General features: G+C 42.1%; 1 protein-coding gene across 4 annotated transcripts in view; it reads left to right on the forward strand.

Moving 5' to 3' along the window:
- The first annotated feature begins 795 nt into the window (after positions 1–795).
- FRMD5 (FERM domain containing 5) overlaps positions 796–15,907 on the forward strand; it is a 313,513-nt gene continuing 298,401 nt past the window's right edge. For 3 of the 4 annotated variants that reach the window (XM_032856629.1, XM_032856627.1, XM_032856628.1), the window contains exon 1: positions 796–1,094. In XM_032856629.1, coding sequence (XP_032712520.1) covers positions 993–1,094 — 102 coding nt within the window. In that variant the 5' untranslated portion in view covers positions 796–992. The remainder of the gene's footprint in view (positions 1,095–15,907) is intronic. The other variant, XM_032856626.1, reaches the window with a different exon arrangement.

Here is a 15,907-nt window from a genome sequence, read left to right on the forward strand (position 1 = left end):
GACACATTTTGGTGTTTTGTTGAAGAAGTCTGGAGATAAGGTAATTCTAGTTCTGAAGGTGCAAGGAAAGGACCCATCACTGCCTCTGCACCCTACCGGCTGAAGGAGCACACCTCAATCTCTTCCTTTTGTCTTCTGAAAATAAAAGGGAGGCATAGGGTGTTAGAGCGGTTGGTTTCCGAGGGGTTAAACCCAGGTGCTTAAAAACCCTTGCGAACCCTACGGCTTTTACTTAAGTAGCTCCTGTAAAACAGATGTTCTCCAAAATAAGAGCACCAGAGAAGACAGGCCCGCCAGGCAGACTCCGGGTAAAGCTCAGGTGGGGGCAGCTGCCTAGTCCCGAGCGGAAGGTGCCTGCATTCTGCAGGTGCAGTGATTGTTATCTCGCACCGCCCCGGCTCCCGAGAGGGCGGGACTCGCGGCGTTGCAGAGTGTGGGACTTGACCCCTGAAGCCCAGTCTAAACGTATTCCATGCAGCAGATATTTATCCGGCTGGGTGCCCACACCTGGCCCGGGGGAGGGGAAATAGCTTCTGGAGGAACCGCAGAGAGGAGAGGAGCCCCTCGTTTGGGACGCCAGAGGGCTGGTCCCGCAAGGTTCTGTTCGACTGCTTTCCCGTGATTGATTCAGCTACCTGTCCATCATCCTAGTTCCCTATTTCGATTGGCTCTACCGTCTGTCACTCGGTTCCGCCGCGCTGACCCCCATTGGCCCTTCTCCGGCCGAGGCCCCGCCCCACGAACTGGGCATGGGGAGTGGGGCGCGGAGGAGAGAGAGCGGGGCGCTTGCTCTGGGCTGGGGGGAGGCGGTGGCGGAGAAGGAGGAGGAGAAGGAGGAGGAGCTGGGCCAGCAGGAGGCAGCGGCCGCGACCGGATTGGGGTGATGGTGCAGGTGCCGGGGGCCCGCGCGGAGCTGCCCGGCTGAGGGGCGCCTGGTCCGGGGTCCGCAGCGCTGCCGCGTCTCTCCCGGCGGCGGGCGGCCGGGCGGGAAGATGCTGAGCAGGTTGATGAGCGGCAGCAGCAGGAGCCTGGAGCGCGAGTACAGCTGCACTGTGCGGCTGCTGGACGACAGCGAGTACACCTGCACCATCCAGGTCAGTGCTGCGCCGCCCTGCCCGCGGGACCCCCGCGTCCCCTGAGTCTGGCTAACTTGGCCCCCGGCCGCCGCCCGGGGTCGCCGCAGACCCCAGTGCTTTGTCCGTCCCTGGCTGCGGTGGACGGCCCGGGTGCAGAGCGCCTCCGCCCGAGACTTGGTCCGGGGCGGGGTACCCGGCGCTCGGCGCAGCTGCGGGGAGAGTCCCACCGTCCCGGACCCCAGCTCCCTCCCTGCCCTCTCCCAGGGCGAGGGCGCCCTATCCTGGCTACTCGAGCCTGCCCTGGTGGGGAGCATCTTCAGCGAGCGTCCGCAGGGAGGCGGGCAGGGCGGGAGGCTCCTACCCCGGCCGCCCCGTCGGGGGGCGCAGGCTTCGGCTCTCTGTCCAGGCAAGGACCGCTGGCCGGCGTTTCTTATCTTTGGTTGGAAGGATAATGCTGAATGTCATAATCACCCCCCCACCCCCCGCCCGGCATTTGTGAGTCAGAGCTCTCAGAAGGTAGAAGTGAACGCGCAGCCCATGCAGAGTGGCCTATGGAAGGGAGACCAGCCCTCTGTGTTCTCGAGATTAGGCCCCCCTCCCGCCTTTCGCTCCCCAGATCTCATTGTGTTGGGCAATTTTGGGGGGGGGTGTGAGGCAAAGATTTAGCAACAAGTACCAGAGATTTGAGGGTTGGCCGTGGCTAGAAATGGGTGACTTAAAGAAACGCCAACAATACGTTAATGCTTCGCAGCATTGCTTCAGAACCTGGTATTTTGGAAGAGATTTTTACAACCTCTTGCTTATGTTTTTTCACTACTGCCGTGTGGCAGGTCTGGAGTAGTAGTCTTTCCCAGGAATGCAGTCAGAGCCCTCTCTCCTCCTCTGTAAAGTCAGAGATAGGAGCATTGACAATGCTCCGGTGTTTAGTTCAGCCGCTGAAGGATCCTGCGCTCGCTGCCGGAAACTGCTCTTTCAGGAGAAGCAAATTGAGTTGGACCCGGAGGGGTCTCACCTGATCCCTTGCCTTTGCAGCAAGAAACCAGAGGGGGGCTTCTCGCCTCAGATGTGGCAGACAAAAACTGTCGGCCTCTGGTCCTACCCCCTTTGTCTCCCGCCCCCCCCAACCCCCCATTTATTTTTTTGCTGACAATGCTCAACAGCGGAAAATAGCTGTGTGAGAAAGACGCTGGGTAGTGGATGAGAGCAGCTGCTCTCTGCTGACTCTGTGCTCATTTCAGCCTTCTCTTCACTTTCCCTTTTCTCCCACTCCCCACACTAGCTCTGGGCGTAAGTGCTGACTGCTGCCAAAGATCCAGGAGGGCAGAGAAAGGGAGCAAAATCTCTTTTAAGGCCACTTAAATACAGATTAAACAGTCCTAACGATACTAGCCATCAAGTGAAAGGATTTTTGCAGTTGAATATGATAGATGTTCTGTATTATTTCCTTACTGAATGAGTGGCATGCTACTTTTTGTTTCTATTGTATCTTTATGTGTGGTGTACAGTTCTTTTTTGGTTTTGGGTGGGGGAGGAGAAGGGATTGACTTGACATATTCACCATTTGAATACATTGTCTAGAGCTTTTAAAGTCTTTATCCTTTTGTTTTAAAATTTAAAGCATGTACAGGATAACCTATTAAGGGCAGCGTGAGATTTAGACTTTGTGGGTCCTAAAAATACTTTGGGGTATATGGTGAAATAAAATTTCTGGGGCTGGTCATTAACTTTTGCCAAGGTATAGAGTACAATTGAAACGCAATTCACATAATCATTCCACCAGCGATTTTGAGGTATCAAATAAGACAACTAGTTACTTTTCCGAGTTGGTGGAAGCTCTGAGGTTGGTTGATTGGTATTATAGTTGTGGGTAAATCTTTATTAGTGTTGAGAAAAATAATATTTTTAAGTCAAACAGTACTTACTGGGTTTATGCTTGTTATATCTTGCTACGGTTGTGTTTATTTTCCTACTGGTTTTACATTATTACAATATAATGTGTTATAAAAATTTAGGCCACATAAGAAAATTAAGCTTGGTGTAACACGACTATACTGTCGTGAGTGAGTGTCCACTGTCTAGACATGTTAATGATGGTGTGTTGTGATTATTTAATGAAAATTAAAAAACAAAGGAATTCTGAAGTTTATGTAATGTCAGTCTTTGGCACCACTACTGTGACTTGCTTCTGTTTTTACCCAGTGTGAGGAAAGGTTAACAACAACAACAAGAAGACAGGATCTTATGTGAAATTAATATTTTGTGCATATAGCATTTTTGAGCTTTTGGAGATTGAGTTTTTCTTGGCAACTTTCTCCCCCCTATACATTTCTGTAGTGTGTGAGTGTGTTTGTGTTTGTGCATGCACTTATTTGTCAGACATTGGACATAAAGTCTTGTAAATCAGTATGGAAATGAACTGCGAGTTACTTACTAGGTTAAAGCAATATTTTTAATATTTTAGGAAGTGCTGTACAGTATACTTTAAAAAAATTTTGGTAATAATTTGGAATCATTTCCCTTAAAGTATGGTATGCCATATTTTTCTTTAAGTAAGGTATATATTTTAGAAAGATTTCAGTACTTCTTGAGATAATCAGAGAATAGTTAGGGGATTAGAGAGTCAGAAATGTATCCCTGGGTTAGAGCCATAATAGCCACATTTAGTAAATTTCAGTTGTAGGAAATTCTAAGTATTGGTCTTGCCTTTCATATTGCATCAGTTATACTGATCTGGCATTTAGAATGTGATTATTAAGGTAAGGAAAAATGCCTTATATCCCTCCAGTGAATATTGCCACATTTACCAGCCTATTCTATTCTTTCTGGTATGCCAATATATTTGTAGATCATGAGAAATGAAGTATACATAGGAGGGCTGTAATATAATTGCTCCCCTGTGAAGAACATTGTTAACAGCTTCCTGCCAGTTTTGAAGGTCATTGCCTCATAAATGCAGATCTGGTCCATATTTTTCACACATCTGTTTCATTTATGAATATCTACATTTATTTACTGCATTTACTACCCTACTTGTTATTTAATTTGGGAGCAAATAGAAAAAATAAAAAGACTACCTAATAATATCTTTGAATTCAGCATATCAAATGAAGTCATTTGAATGCTAATATCCTAAGTAATAGATTTCTAACAATCTTTTGAGTTATAATAGTTTATAAAATATTAAGAATATATATTCCAGAAGAGCCAGTAGAAATATGTATCAAAAATACATATTTACAAGTCAGAAATACTTATAACTTTTTTCTGCTTACTGAAAAGTAAAGCTGCCCTAGAAATGAATTTGATTTTACTGGGAACACATTAAAATAACAACCGATCAAGCAGCTGGCTTAAATTTGTTTTTGCAGTTAAATGAGGTAATGAGGTACTACTATAAGTAAAATGCATGTGGACAGAAACAGTTTTATAGTGCAACCAAGATCGTGGCTTGATTGTGTCTCAGCCATTCAGTAACTGTGGGACCTAGGGTAAGGGAGGCAATATTGGGGGAGAGAACAAATGTATTGAGTCCTGTACTTGCCAGGCACCCTGCATGTGCTATTTTCTCACTTACCTCACAACAGCATATGGATTCATTATACACCCATTGTACCAGCTGAAGAAAATAGGATTGTGGATTGGTGGGAGAGCTGATATTTCTTGAATGGCCATCTGTACTATGCTTTCTTCGAGGTGTTTCTGCTTATACCTTACATCAACTATATGAGAGATAGGTGGTAGTATTTTCATTTTACATATAAAAGGTTTGGATGAAGGAACTTGCTCAAAGCTAGTAGGTGGCTGTACTATATTTAAACCATGATCAATTTGTCTCTAAATCCCATCTTTGTTCCTTCTACTTCTTCTGACTCCTTAAGTTATTTCACCTGTCTGTGCCTTAATTTCTTCATCTGTAAAATGGTAATAATAATACTTATTTCACAGTAAAGAAAAAATTATTCGGTAATGTCATTACAAATAATAACATTTAAACAGACTAATATACATTGTGCCTTGTTCTATCAAATCAAACATAGGATTGAGAAATTTTTTTGAAAATAAATTAAACCATAAGTCTCCTTAAAATGATTTTTTAAAAGATTTTATTTATTTATTTGAGAAAGAGAGTGTGTGTCCATGCGAGTGTGGGAGAAGGGCAAAGGGAGAGGGAGAGAACCTTAAGCAGACTCCCCAGTCAGGCCAGAGCCAGCTCAGGGCTCTGTCTTTTGACCCTGAGATCATGACCCGAGTGGAAACCAAGAATCAGACACTTACTGGACTGAGCCACCTGGTGCCCCTCCTTAAAATGATTTCTGTTCAGCTCAGGTCATATCTCAGGGCCCTGGGATCAAGACCTCCTTGCGTTCCCTGCTCAGCGGGGAGTTTGCTTCTCTCTCTCCTACTCATGCTCTCTCTCTCTTGCTCTCAAATAAATAAAATCGTAAAAGAATGATTCCTGTTTAATCTCAGTGAAATCATAAAATCCAAGGCTGGAATAACTGGATTCTGTTGTAGAACTCTTCTCTAAAATTCAAGAGTTCAGCGGGTACTTGGGTGGCTCAGTGGGTTAAGCATCTGCCTTTGGCTCAGGTCATGATCCTAGGGTCCTGGGATCCAGCCCCACACTGGGCTCTCTGCTTAGGCAGGACCCTGCTTCTCCTTCTCCCTCTGTCCTTTCTCCACTCATTCTCTATCTCAAATAAATAAAATCTTTAAAAACAGTAAAATTCAAGAGTTCAGGTTTGCTTTCTTTCCATCCTTTGGCTTTAGAGGGGCATTTATTTCAAGGACCTACAGTGATTTGTCTTTTCTAAGAAATTCTACTTTATATTTGGTAAGCAAAATCCTTGGTTTCATTAATGCAAAAGTGATGTTAGAGAATTAAGGTAATTGTATCCACAGAAAAAGACAAAGCTGTTGTATTTTCATGAATATTGGTTCTTTTAAAAACTTTGTTTTAAAAAGTAATTATGGTGTCTCAGAATCTGTTACAATAGCAAGTCAGACTCTAATCTTAAAACTAAGTTCCAAAATTAGCCTTTTAGAATCCCAAAAGCACTTGTATTCTATTTCTTAATTTGTATGCTAAAATGTTCATTGTATAAAACTAATGCAGATCAACCTTTTAGGACAGAAGGTAAATTCTAGATGTGCTCTCATTCTTTCTCTTATTGAAAAAGTTTGGTTTAAGGAAGGGTCAGTGGCATCCAAGAGAAACCTAGAAGCATTCACCACAGCAGATTTTACTCAAGGGTATTTGTATGAATTTGCATTCTATTAAGTGCTAGGAATGAATATGCTGGATGAGGCAATTCAACATAGTGTATAATAAAAGAGCATGTGGGTTTTGAGTCTTCTGTTACATTGCCCAGAGACTCGTTGATCATGTCTGTGCTAGCATTAATATCACACTTAAAAAAAATAAATAAAAAGATGTTTGCCAAGATAAAATCAGACAACCTGAAGACCAAAAAATAGTCATTTTTGTTATACATTTGTAGTGGTTTATGTATAGGTATTAAAATGCACAACCCAAAATAAGCAAGGCTTTAGTTAGTTAGATACTATAGTAGTTAGATACTGTAGTCACTCTGGCAAAATATTTGGATTATTTTAATACCTATTTTCTGGTAGATTATACTTTAGAGTTTTTAAAGGAGTAAGAGGAAGCTATAAATTTTAAACCCTAGTTTAAACCACAGTGCCTTATGGTTATAGTTCAATAAATATTTGTTCTGATTTGATTGTGCTCCATGATGGCTATGTTAGTTCCAACAGTTTAAATCTTCCTTCCTTCCTTCCTTTCTTTCTTTCTTTCTTTCTTTCTTTCTCTCTCTCTCTCTCTTTCTTTCTTTCTCTTTCTTTTTTTTTTTTTTTTTTTTAAAGATTTTTAAAATTTATTTGCCAGAGAGAGTACACACAAGCAGGCAGAGAGGCAGGAAGAGGCAGCGAAAGAAGCAGGCTCCCTGCTGAGCAAGGAGCCCAATGCGGGACTCGATCCCAGGACCCTGGGATCCATGACCTGAGCCAAAGGCAGCATCTTAACCAACTGAGCCACCCAGGCATCTCCAGTTTAAAATTTCTTGTGCCTTGAGGTGCCTGGATGGCCCAGTTGGTTAAGCAACTCTCTTCCGCTCAGGTCATGGTCCCAGAGTCCTGGGATTAAGTGCCACATTGGGCTCTCTGCTCAGCAGGGACCTTGCTTCTCCCTCTCCTTCTGCCACAACCCCCTGCTTATGCTCTCCAGCTCTCTGTCAAATAAATAAAATCTTTAATATTTCTTGTACCTAAAAACAATAAGCATTTTCTAACAACTGTATAAGGCTTTTTATAGTTTCAACCCATCAGATTCCAAACTACTTTACTCTGCAGCCCCTCTCCCTGGTGAGAAGTATGGTATGTAAATATGGTATTTTACGGCACCTTTGAGGTCTCTGATAACTTTCTGCAGTTATCTCTTGTTGAATTAGTGGGGCTGCGATCTAGAGCTTCTTGATTTTTTTGGTTTGTGTCTTAGGATTTCAGGCCTTTGAGGTCTCCTCTCCCCACCATCTCCGCAGGTTTGGAAGGCTCAGATCCAATGAATGCTCTGTAGTGCAGTGCTTCATGGGGTGTTGGAAGTCTGACAGAATTAGGATATTGAGCACTGGGCTCAACACAGCTATAGAAAGTTCCTTCATGCCTTTCACCTAAGTCAATGCCACAGAAAACCTCCTCCCAGCCTCATTTTCTAACCTCTTGCCCCAACTGGAAGAGAACCATGCTTCCCAACCTTTCTAATTATGTCTGTGTTAAGCAGAATCCACCTTCTGATAGCCTCATATGTAACATTCTGACTCTGCAGACCCTGTTTCCTGGAGCAGCCTCCTATGGGTCACGCCTCCTCAGCTGTGTGTAGCCAGAGCTGGTACAACAGATGTGAATCTCATGGAGCATTGGCAACAACCTTACAGCTTCTATATCTTATGTGGTGCTCAGGGAGGAGGATGTTGCTCTTCTGGAGGCCAGGTGGCCGTTGTTGCCTCAGTTTTCGGGTGTGGATACTTGGGGCTGAAACCCTCCCCCTGAATGGTTCTCTCATGCAGCTGAGAACTTTGAAGAGTACTGAAGCATCTCCATGCCTATGTTGTAGAGTGAATGGTGTTCCCCTAAGAGAGCAAAACATCTTGTTACATGTTCATTCTAGCCATAGAAGCAGATTTCTCATTCCTTTAAGACTCTGGATCTAGGTGGCCAATACAACTTTTTGAGCTTGTACAAACATTTTAAGTATCAGGAGAACCCAAGCGTAGAGTAGGGAAAACAGTTTCTCTTGGAGGCTAACCCTTAGATTTAAGTTGTGGACCTCTTGCCACCTAAGGTACCATGCCATTCTCGTTGTTGTCAATATTTTGAACAAGATCCTCTGTATTGGTCTTTCACGAACTGTAAATGCTGTACTATTCTGAGGATGGTGTTTTACTTTTGTAGTTTTCCCAGCCTAATTGTATCATATCCTAGATTTGGAAAGCAGGAATTTATAAAACTCCTCAGGTTCAAATTCTTCAGGCTTTTGCTTGCTACTGTGTACTAAACGTCAACTTGTGTGAATCCAGTCCTCTGAGGAGATCCTTCCGTGCCATGCTCATACAGGCAAGCTAATTGGACCACATGCTTGGCAACCACTGAGTTTGTGTACAATAGCTCCATTCACTTGTCTACAGAAAACACCCCTTTGACAGTGATAATAGCCTTCATTCCCGTCCTCTACTTCTGACTCCTTGCATTATCATGACCTCATCAGCTGGTCCTTATTTAGAGAAGCCTTGGACCATTCCAGAAATGCTTTAGGACTCATTCCTGTCTGTTAAGGATCATTTCAAAGCCTTAGACAACCCCCTGCCCACCAAGGGAAACCGTTCTAGATCAGGACCAAACCTAGCTATTTTTATGCCTTCTGTGAGCCATCTTATTGTGTCACAACTCAGGGGGCTTTTTTCTCTTTGTAGAAATTGTGAACATCATTAAAAGGAAGAATGGAGGGGCGCCTGGGTGGCTCAGTGGGTTAAGCCTCTGCCTTCGGCTCGGGTCATGATCTCAGGGTCCTGGGATCGAGTCCCGCATTGGGCTCTCTGCTCTGCGGGGAGCCTGTTCCTCCTCTCTCTCTCTCTCTCTCTCTCTCTGCCTACTTGTGATCTCTCTGTCAAAAAAATAAATAAAATCTTAAAAAAAAAAAAAAAGGAAGAATGGAATAGGGGATGAGTTAAAGAAAGCAATTGTTCTCAAAGTGTGGTTCCTGGGTGAGCAGCATCATTTTCACCTGGTTGCTTGTTAACAAATGCAAGTTTTTGGCCCCACTGCAGACCAAGTGAATCAGAAATGTGGGGGATGGGGCTCAGCAGTCTGTTTTAACAAATCTTTCAGGTGACTCTTATGCTTTTTCAGGTTTGAGAATCACTACAACTGGGTTACACACATATTTAATAGGTAAAAGTGATGAGTTGTGTTGACTGATTATAAAAAGTGAGGGAGAAAGATAAGCCAAGAGTGAATCCCATATTTCTACCTTTTGATGTATTTCTGAATGGCCTTAACTGATTCTCTACCTTTGTAAGGTAAAAGTTAGATTATTTGCAGATACGCATACTGTTTTCAAGGGGGCAGGATTCTACAACAGGTCATCATTCCAATTTGATGCTCTTGTACTTATTGGTTTTATTTTTGTCTTCCCTGACCTAGAAAGAAAATGATTTTATATTTCTATACTGTTTTTCCAAGAAATCATCTTCACAACTTGAAGCACTGGGGGTGTAGGAAGGCCCCTGTTTGCAAACATGTAAATAGCAAAAAATAAATGTCATGGAATTCAGTGTTAAGACAAGGTGGTATGCTGTGGCAGTGCAAATATGGGGGACTCAAAATTACTAAATATTTCTCAAAGGAGGTGAGATTTGAACTAGGTCATGAAAGATTGCCAAAAGCAGAAAATGGGCTGTGGGGATGGGTAAAGGGCATTCTAGGCTGAGGCAACAGCAGGCTACTTCAAGGTAGGAAAGCTAAAAATGTAAAGCCAAATATATTTAGTCTTTCCTTTACTATGTTTATCTGACTTACTCTGGTACAGTTGAGTCAAATAACAGAAACTACTTGCTTAGGAAAGATGGCTGTCAACAAATTTCAATCATTCTTGACATGCTTAGAAGAGTTAGTCTAAACTAAATTAAAACATAAAGCGGGTGTTGAGTTAAATCTAACTCCAAAAGTGTACAACACAAATTAAGGTTCTTCACAAAGAAATGGCATCATATAAAGAAGGGGTAGATTCATGTATCATTCTTAATTCTGAGGCTGCAGTAACTGTGCATATGAATTTTGTTTCTGAGGGACCTCATCTCTGGCATCAGCTTATTTGTATACACAAAGTATCAAATCCCAGCTTTCAGTTGATGTTTGAAAATCCTGGGACTGATATAGTACAGCCTAAATGGTCCACTGACAGTTAAGAAATGTAACCAGTGAGCCCTAAAAGGTACAATTCTGCCCCTCTGTTACCAAACCGAAGTGGCCACCAAAATTGCTTTTCTAGAGGATGGTGGAGTGCCTCCCTGGATTCCCCAGTGAACCCCTGCCTGCCAGCTCTGAAGTTCCCAGCCCGACACGGGGTGCACTTTGAGCACTCCACACAATGCCAGGCTAGAGCTTTGGGGATGGGAACCTCCAGGAAAGCACTCTTTGGCATTTAGGCAATCAATGTTAGGCAGAATGCCAATGCTAATAGGTTATTTTGCTCTGGAAAAGGAGAAAAAGAAGGGATGGTTTAAAGACTGATGAATAGGGGAATGACTGACAATATAGGCACTCCACTTTGTTGGAGAGATTAAGGAGGCTTGCTGTGAAGTGGCATTATGGGAGCCAGATAAATTAGCAAAGGCCCACAGGCCCAAGACCTGAAAGAAATAGTGGTACATCAAAACGGCATGCCCCAGGGCACACTCAAATGTCTGGCCACTTCATTGAACTTGTAGTAGGAAAAAGCCAAATCATTTGAACCCTCATAGTCTGGTAGTCCATTCAGGCACTCCATAGTCAGGCAAATTATTCTTTCCCTCCAGGCAGGTGCAAAACCTTATTTCCATATTGCCTGATTTACCTCAGGGATCTCTAGGCTGGGCCTTAGCCTATTTTTGAGGACACCCAAGTGGAAGAGTTGTCTTCACAAGTACCAAAGGATTCCATATACGGTAGGCAGAGGATACCACTAAGATTGTTTTATCAGACATGAGCCAAGCAGGTAAGAATATTGATCACAACACAGGGAAGCAAAATTAATTAGTCTAAGGGTCTCAAGTACTTCTAGGGGATAATTTGGGCTGATGAAAACATCCAGTCTGCCTTCTTTCAGATTTTTGCCTCTAGAAAAATCCAGAATCCTCCAGGGTTATTATGGAATTGGAAGTCTGTAGGTCAGAAGGACCCCATGGACCAGCATCGATGTCTGGGATGTTACAAGGCAATCTCACAGTACACTCTCATCCCTGCAATAGAATAACCCATCAGTTCTTTGGGAGACCACTCAGAAGAAATTTGGCTTTTGAGAGAGAAAAATCTGATCAAAACATAAGGTAGTCTAGTACTACAGTGCAACTTAATTTACACTTAGCTTCAGATGATATTATGTGAAATAGGTTTTTTTTTTTTTTTTTTTAAGTGAATTGGCGTTGGCTTGGTGTAGCTTCAGGTCATAAGATACTGAACCAACCATGGCAGTGTCAGATTTTATAAGCAGCGTAGCTGATCTGAAAAATCAATACTTATTTGCTTATTTTTAAATACACCTTGGATAATTTAGATAAGCATATTCAAATGAGGACCCGTAGTACCGAAAGCACGTCTAAGAATTGTTTTCTAATAATTTGTATGGCAAAAGAGAATGCATTTCTCATATTCCAGTTTTTGACATTGGTACAGTAGGCTGATAATTTTTAAGAGACAGATATAATAATAGTACATTGTCTTGCTGCAAATTAGATCTTTTACTATGTCATTGTAAAATATTACTGAGTAGGAGTACTCTATATTCCTACTAAGAATATATCTCACATAAATTATCTTTAGTTTCTGGTTGAAAGAAAATAAGAAAAAAGAAAACTTTCTCTTCACTTCCTGAATTCAACAGTTTTATTTCCTACCATCTTTACACCATAGCTTTTCTGTCCATCTCATATGATCTCCTTTGTTTTATGCTAATTCGTACTTAAGGCCACTTATTTAATACAATCTATAGTACCATTTCTTTTTTTTCTTTATTGAAAAAAGATTTTATTTATTTATTTGAGGGAGAGCGAGCAAGTGGGTGAGTGAGAGGATGGGCACGAGTGGGAGTGGGGAGGAACAGAGGGAGAGGGACAAGCAAACTCTGCACTGAGCACAGAGCCGCACATGGAGCTTGATCCCATGACCTGAGCCAAAAGGAGGAGTTGGAGGCTCAACCAACTAAGCCACTCAGGCACCCCTTTTCCATTGTTTTAAAGCAAGCTCTACGCCCAGTATGGGGCTCGAACTCATGACCCCAAGATCAAGAGTTGTATGCTCCACAGACTGAGCCAGCCAGATGTCCCCTCTTATCACCATTTCTAATTGCCATCACTACTAAGTTATAGCTTTGCTTATGGTCAAATTCTTTGCATGGTGGCCACACCTTTTAGTAGTGGTGGGAGGTGTTAAAAAAAGGTGCAATTGAAATGTGTATAAATTACACTGAAGCATAATGCAATCCATATCCTTTAGTTTCATTATTTAACACAATAGTGTATATTTTAATTAACTGGAATTTGAAACAATATAAACAAATGAAACATAACATGAAGGAAAACAAACAAATGAAAATCTGTATTATATAAAGTGATATCTTGGGGCTGAACTGAATATTATATATTTAGAGTTTTCTATTAACTTTTTTGCAATTATTTCTTTTCTTTTTTTTTTTTTCCGAAGATTTTATTTATTTATTTGACAGATAGAGATCACAAGTAGGCAGAGAGGCAGGTAGAGAGAAAGGAAGAAGCAGGCTCCCTGCTGAGCAGAGAGCCGATGCGGGGCTCAATCCCAGGACTCTGGGATCATGACCAGAGCTGAAGGCAGAGGCTTTAACCCACTGAGCCACCCAGGCGCCCCGCAATTATTTCTTAATAGATAAACAGACACAATGAGACTCTTCCTATACTGTAACTTTAGGTTCGTATTTAGGGACTGGGTCCGCACAATGGGGGTGCTTCCCATAGTCAGGAGAGTATTGTGGATAGCTGGAGTTGGTGAAATTGTAGGGAGAGTGGAAATAATTGATAAGAGAGAAAAGATCAAAACCAGAGAAAGCTTTGGGATGGGGCAAGATAAGCCCCAAGCAGAAATACCTAATCAAAATCTGGAGGGAGGAAAAAAAAAAAAATCTGGAGGGAGAATCTGGAGAAGCACATTAGGAAATGAAAGAATATTGGAGGTCTTTTTTGTTGTTCTTGCAGCTGTGTGATAGGAGAGGTTTAATGGTTTAAAGGAACTCTCTGAGGTTGGCTCTCCTGTGGGGATAATATTTAAAATACTCAATAAAAATTGTTTAAAAAAAAAAAGAATAAAACAATAGCTTGAAAAAAAAATACTCAATAATTGGGGCTCCTGGCTGGCTCAGTCAGTGGAGCACAAGACTCTTGGTCTGGGCTGGGGGGGCAGTGGTCATGAATTACAACCCTATGTTGGGCTTGGAGCTTAGTTAAATAGTAAAATTAAAAAAAAAAAAAATGTAGGGATACCTCGGTGGCTCAGTGAGTTAAAGCCTCTGCTTTCGGCTCAGGTCATGATCTCAGGGTCCTGGGATTGAGCCCCGCATCGGGCTCTCTGCTCAGCAGGGAGCCTGCTTCCTCCTCTCTCTGCCTGCCTCTCTGCCTGCTTGTAATCTCTCTCTCTGTCAAATAAATAAATGAAATCTTTAAAAAAAAAACAAAAAACAAAACTTTGTAATTATAGCCTCACAAGAGGTTGTAAAACCAGTATGAACGATGTCCCATACATCCTCCACCCACAGCTTCCCTCCAGGGCAGCTGCTTGTATTATGGTACATTACCAAAACCAGGAAATTGACATGTGAATTAAGATATAATTCATATAAGATTACTTTTTAAAAAAATGATTTTATTATTTAAATAATCTCCACACCAAAAGTGAGGCTCAAACTCACAACCCTGAAATTGAGAGTCACATGCTCTACCAACTGAGCCAGCCAGGCACCCCCAGATTATTGTTTTAAAGAGTACAATGCAGTGGATTTTAGTATAATTCTGGAATTGTACAACCACCACCACTAATTAACCATCTTCTAAAGTACCATAATATCACTCTAAAGACAAGAAAATCCGATATTCATTTTTTAAATGTATTTAGCTCAAGTCAGAGGTAACTTTACATTTGCATTATTAATAGTCTTCTTCATCATTCATGTGCATCTGCAATGAATATTTATTTAGCCTCCTAGGTGAGACCTTAGGTACTAACTGTTGAAAGATGTAATCCCTGCCCTTCAAATAGTTTAGTAAAAGACAGACAATGTGAGTAAATATTTATAAGTGAATGTGGTAAATGCTGTAACAAGGTCCCCCAAAGCACAGTCCAGCAATACTGGGGAGGGAGTTCACCTTGGAATAAGGTGATGAGAAGATGATGACATACAAAGTGGGACAAAATGCATAAGGAGGATGACAGGAGACAAGCCTCAAAAGGAAGGCCGCAAGGTAATGGAAGGACATTTATGACGTGCTAAAAGGCTGTTATCCAGCAGGTAAAGGGAGAATCTTGAAGGGTTTTAAAAAGAGAAAATGATCGGAAGTTGCATTTTGGAAGCATGTGAAGCTTACCGCCCACACAGGAAGGTAAAACCTAGACCATTTGGACCCTGTATCTGGCAAGCAACAAATAAAGAGCCAGAGAAGACAGATGTAGAAGGCTCTGATTCCTAACGTCACTAAAGCTGCAGTCAGAAGAGGAAGGCTGAATTTGGCAAGATCCCGGTCATACCTCAACAACACCTGAGCTCTTGTGGCTTCTTGCAAGTTCCCATCTCATCCCACCCGACAGAAGGAGAAGTGGATTTAGGTTGGCCTGTTCCAATAAGACCCTGCTGGTCATTAAACTATAGAAATATTAGAATATATATATATTATTTATATATATTATATATATTTATATATAAATGTTTCTATATATATAGAAACATTTCCCTACCATTTGGCCAATAGCCTGCCCTAAGAGGCCTCTCCCTCTTCCCTGGGACCACTCTGAACCCCACCTCCCATGCTTCAACACTAAATAGTATCTGGCCCAACAGAGGGCCCCGGACTCAATTCCAGTGTGTTCTGGCGGAATCTTGGTCAGTGAGATATTCACTGTGACTCACTGATTATTGAGGGGTTTTTGTTTTGTTTTAATATTTTTTCAAGATTTTTATTTATTTGACAGAAAGATCACAAGTAGGCAGAGAGGCAGGCAGAGAGAGGAGGAAGCAGGCTCCCTGTTGAGCAGAGAGCCCGATGTGGGGCTCGATCCCAGGACCCTGAGATCATGACCTGAGCCGAAGGCAGAGGCTTAACCCACTGAGCCACCCAGGCGCCCCTAATTACAAAATGGTGATTAAATTAGTTTTCCTGAGCCAATACGTTTATTGTTTAGTTAGGATTTATGGTTCAGAATGACTATAGAAAGTTTTCTCACTGATTAGGGTCCAGTTAGCTTTCAAAATTATGTAGTATTATTTATAAGTAGATAAGTTTTAACAGAAGATACTTGAAAATAAAGTCAATTTTAATAAA

This window comes from Lontra canadensis, unplaced genomic scaffold (genome assembly GCF_010015895.1).
Source record: "Lontra canadensis isolate GAN:19392208 unplaced genomic scaffold, GSC_riverotter_1.0 scaffold12, whole genome shotgun sequence".
Classification (NCBI taxonomy): Eukaryota; Metazoa; Chordata; class Mammalia; order Carnivora; family Mustelidae; genus Lontra; species Lontra canadensis.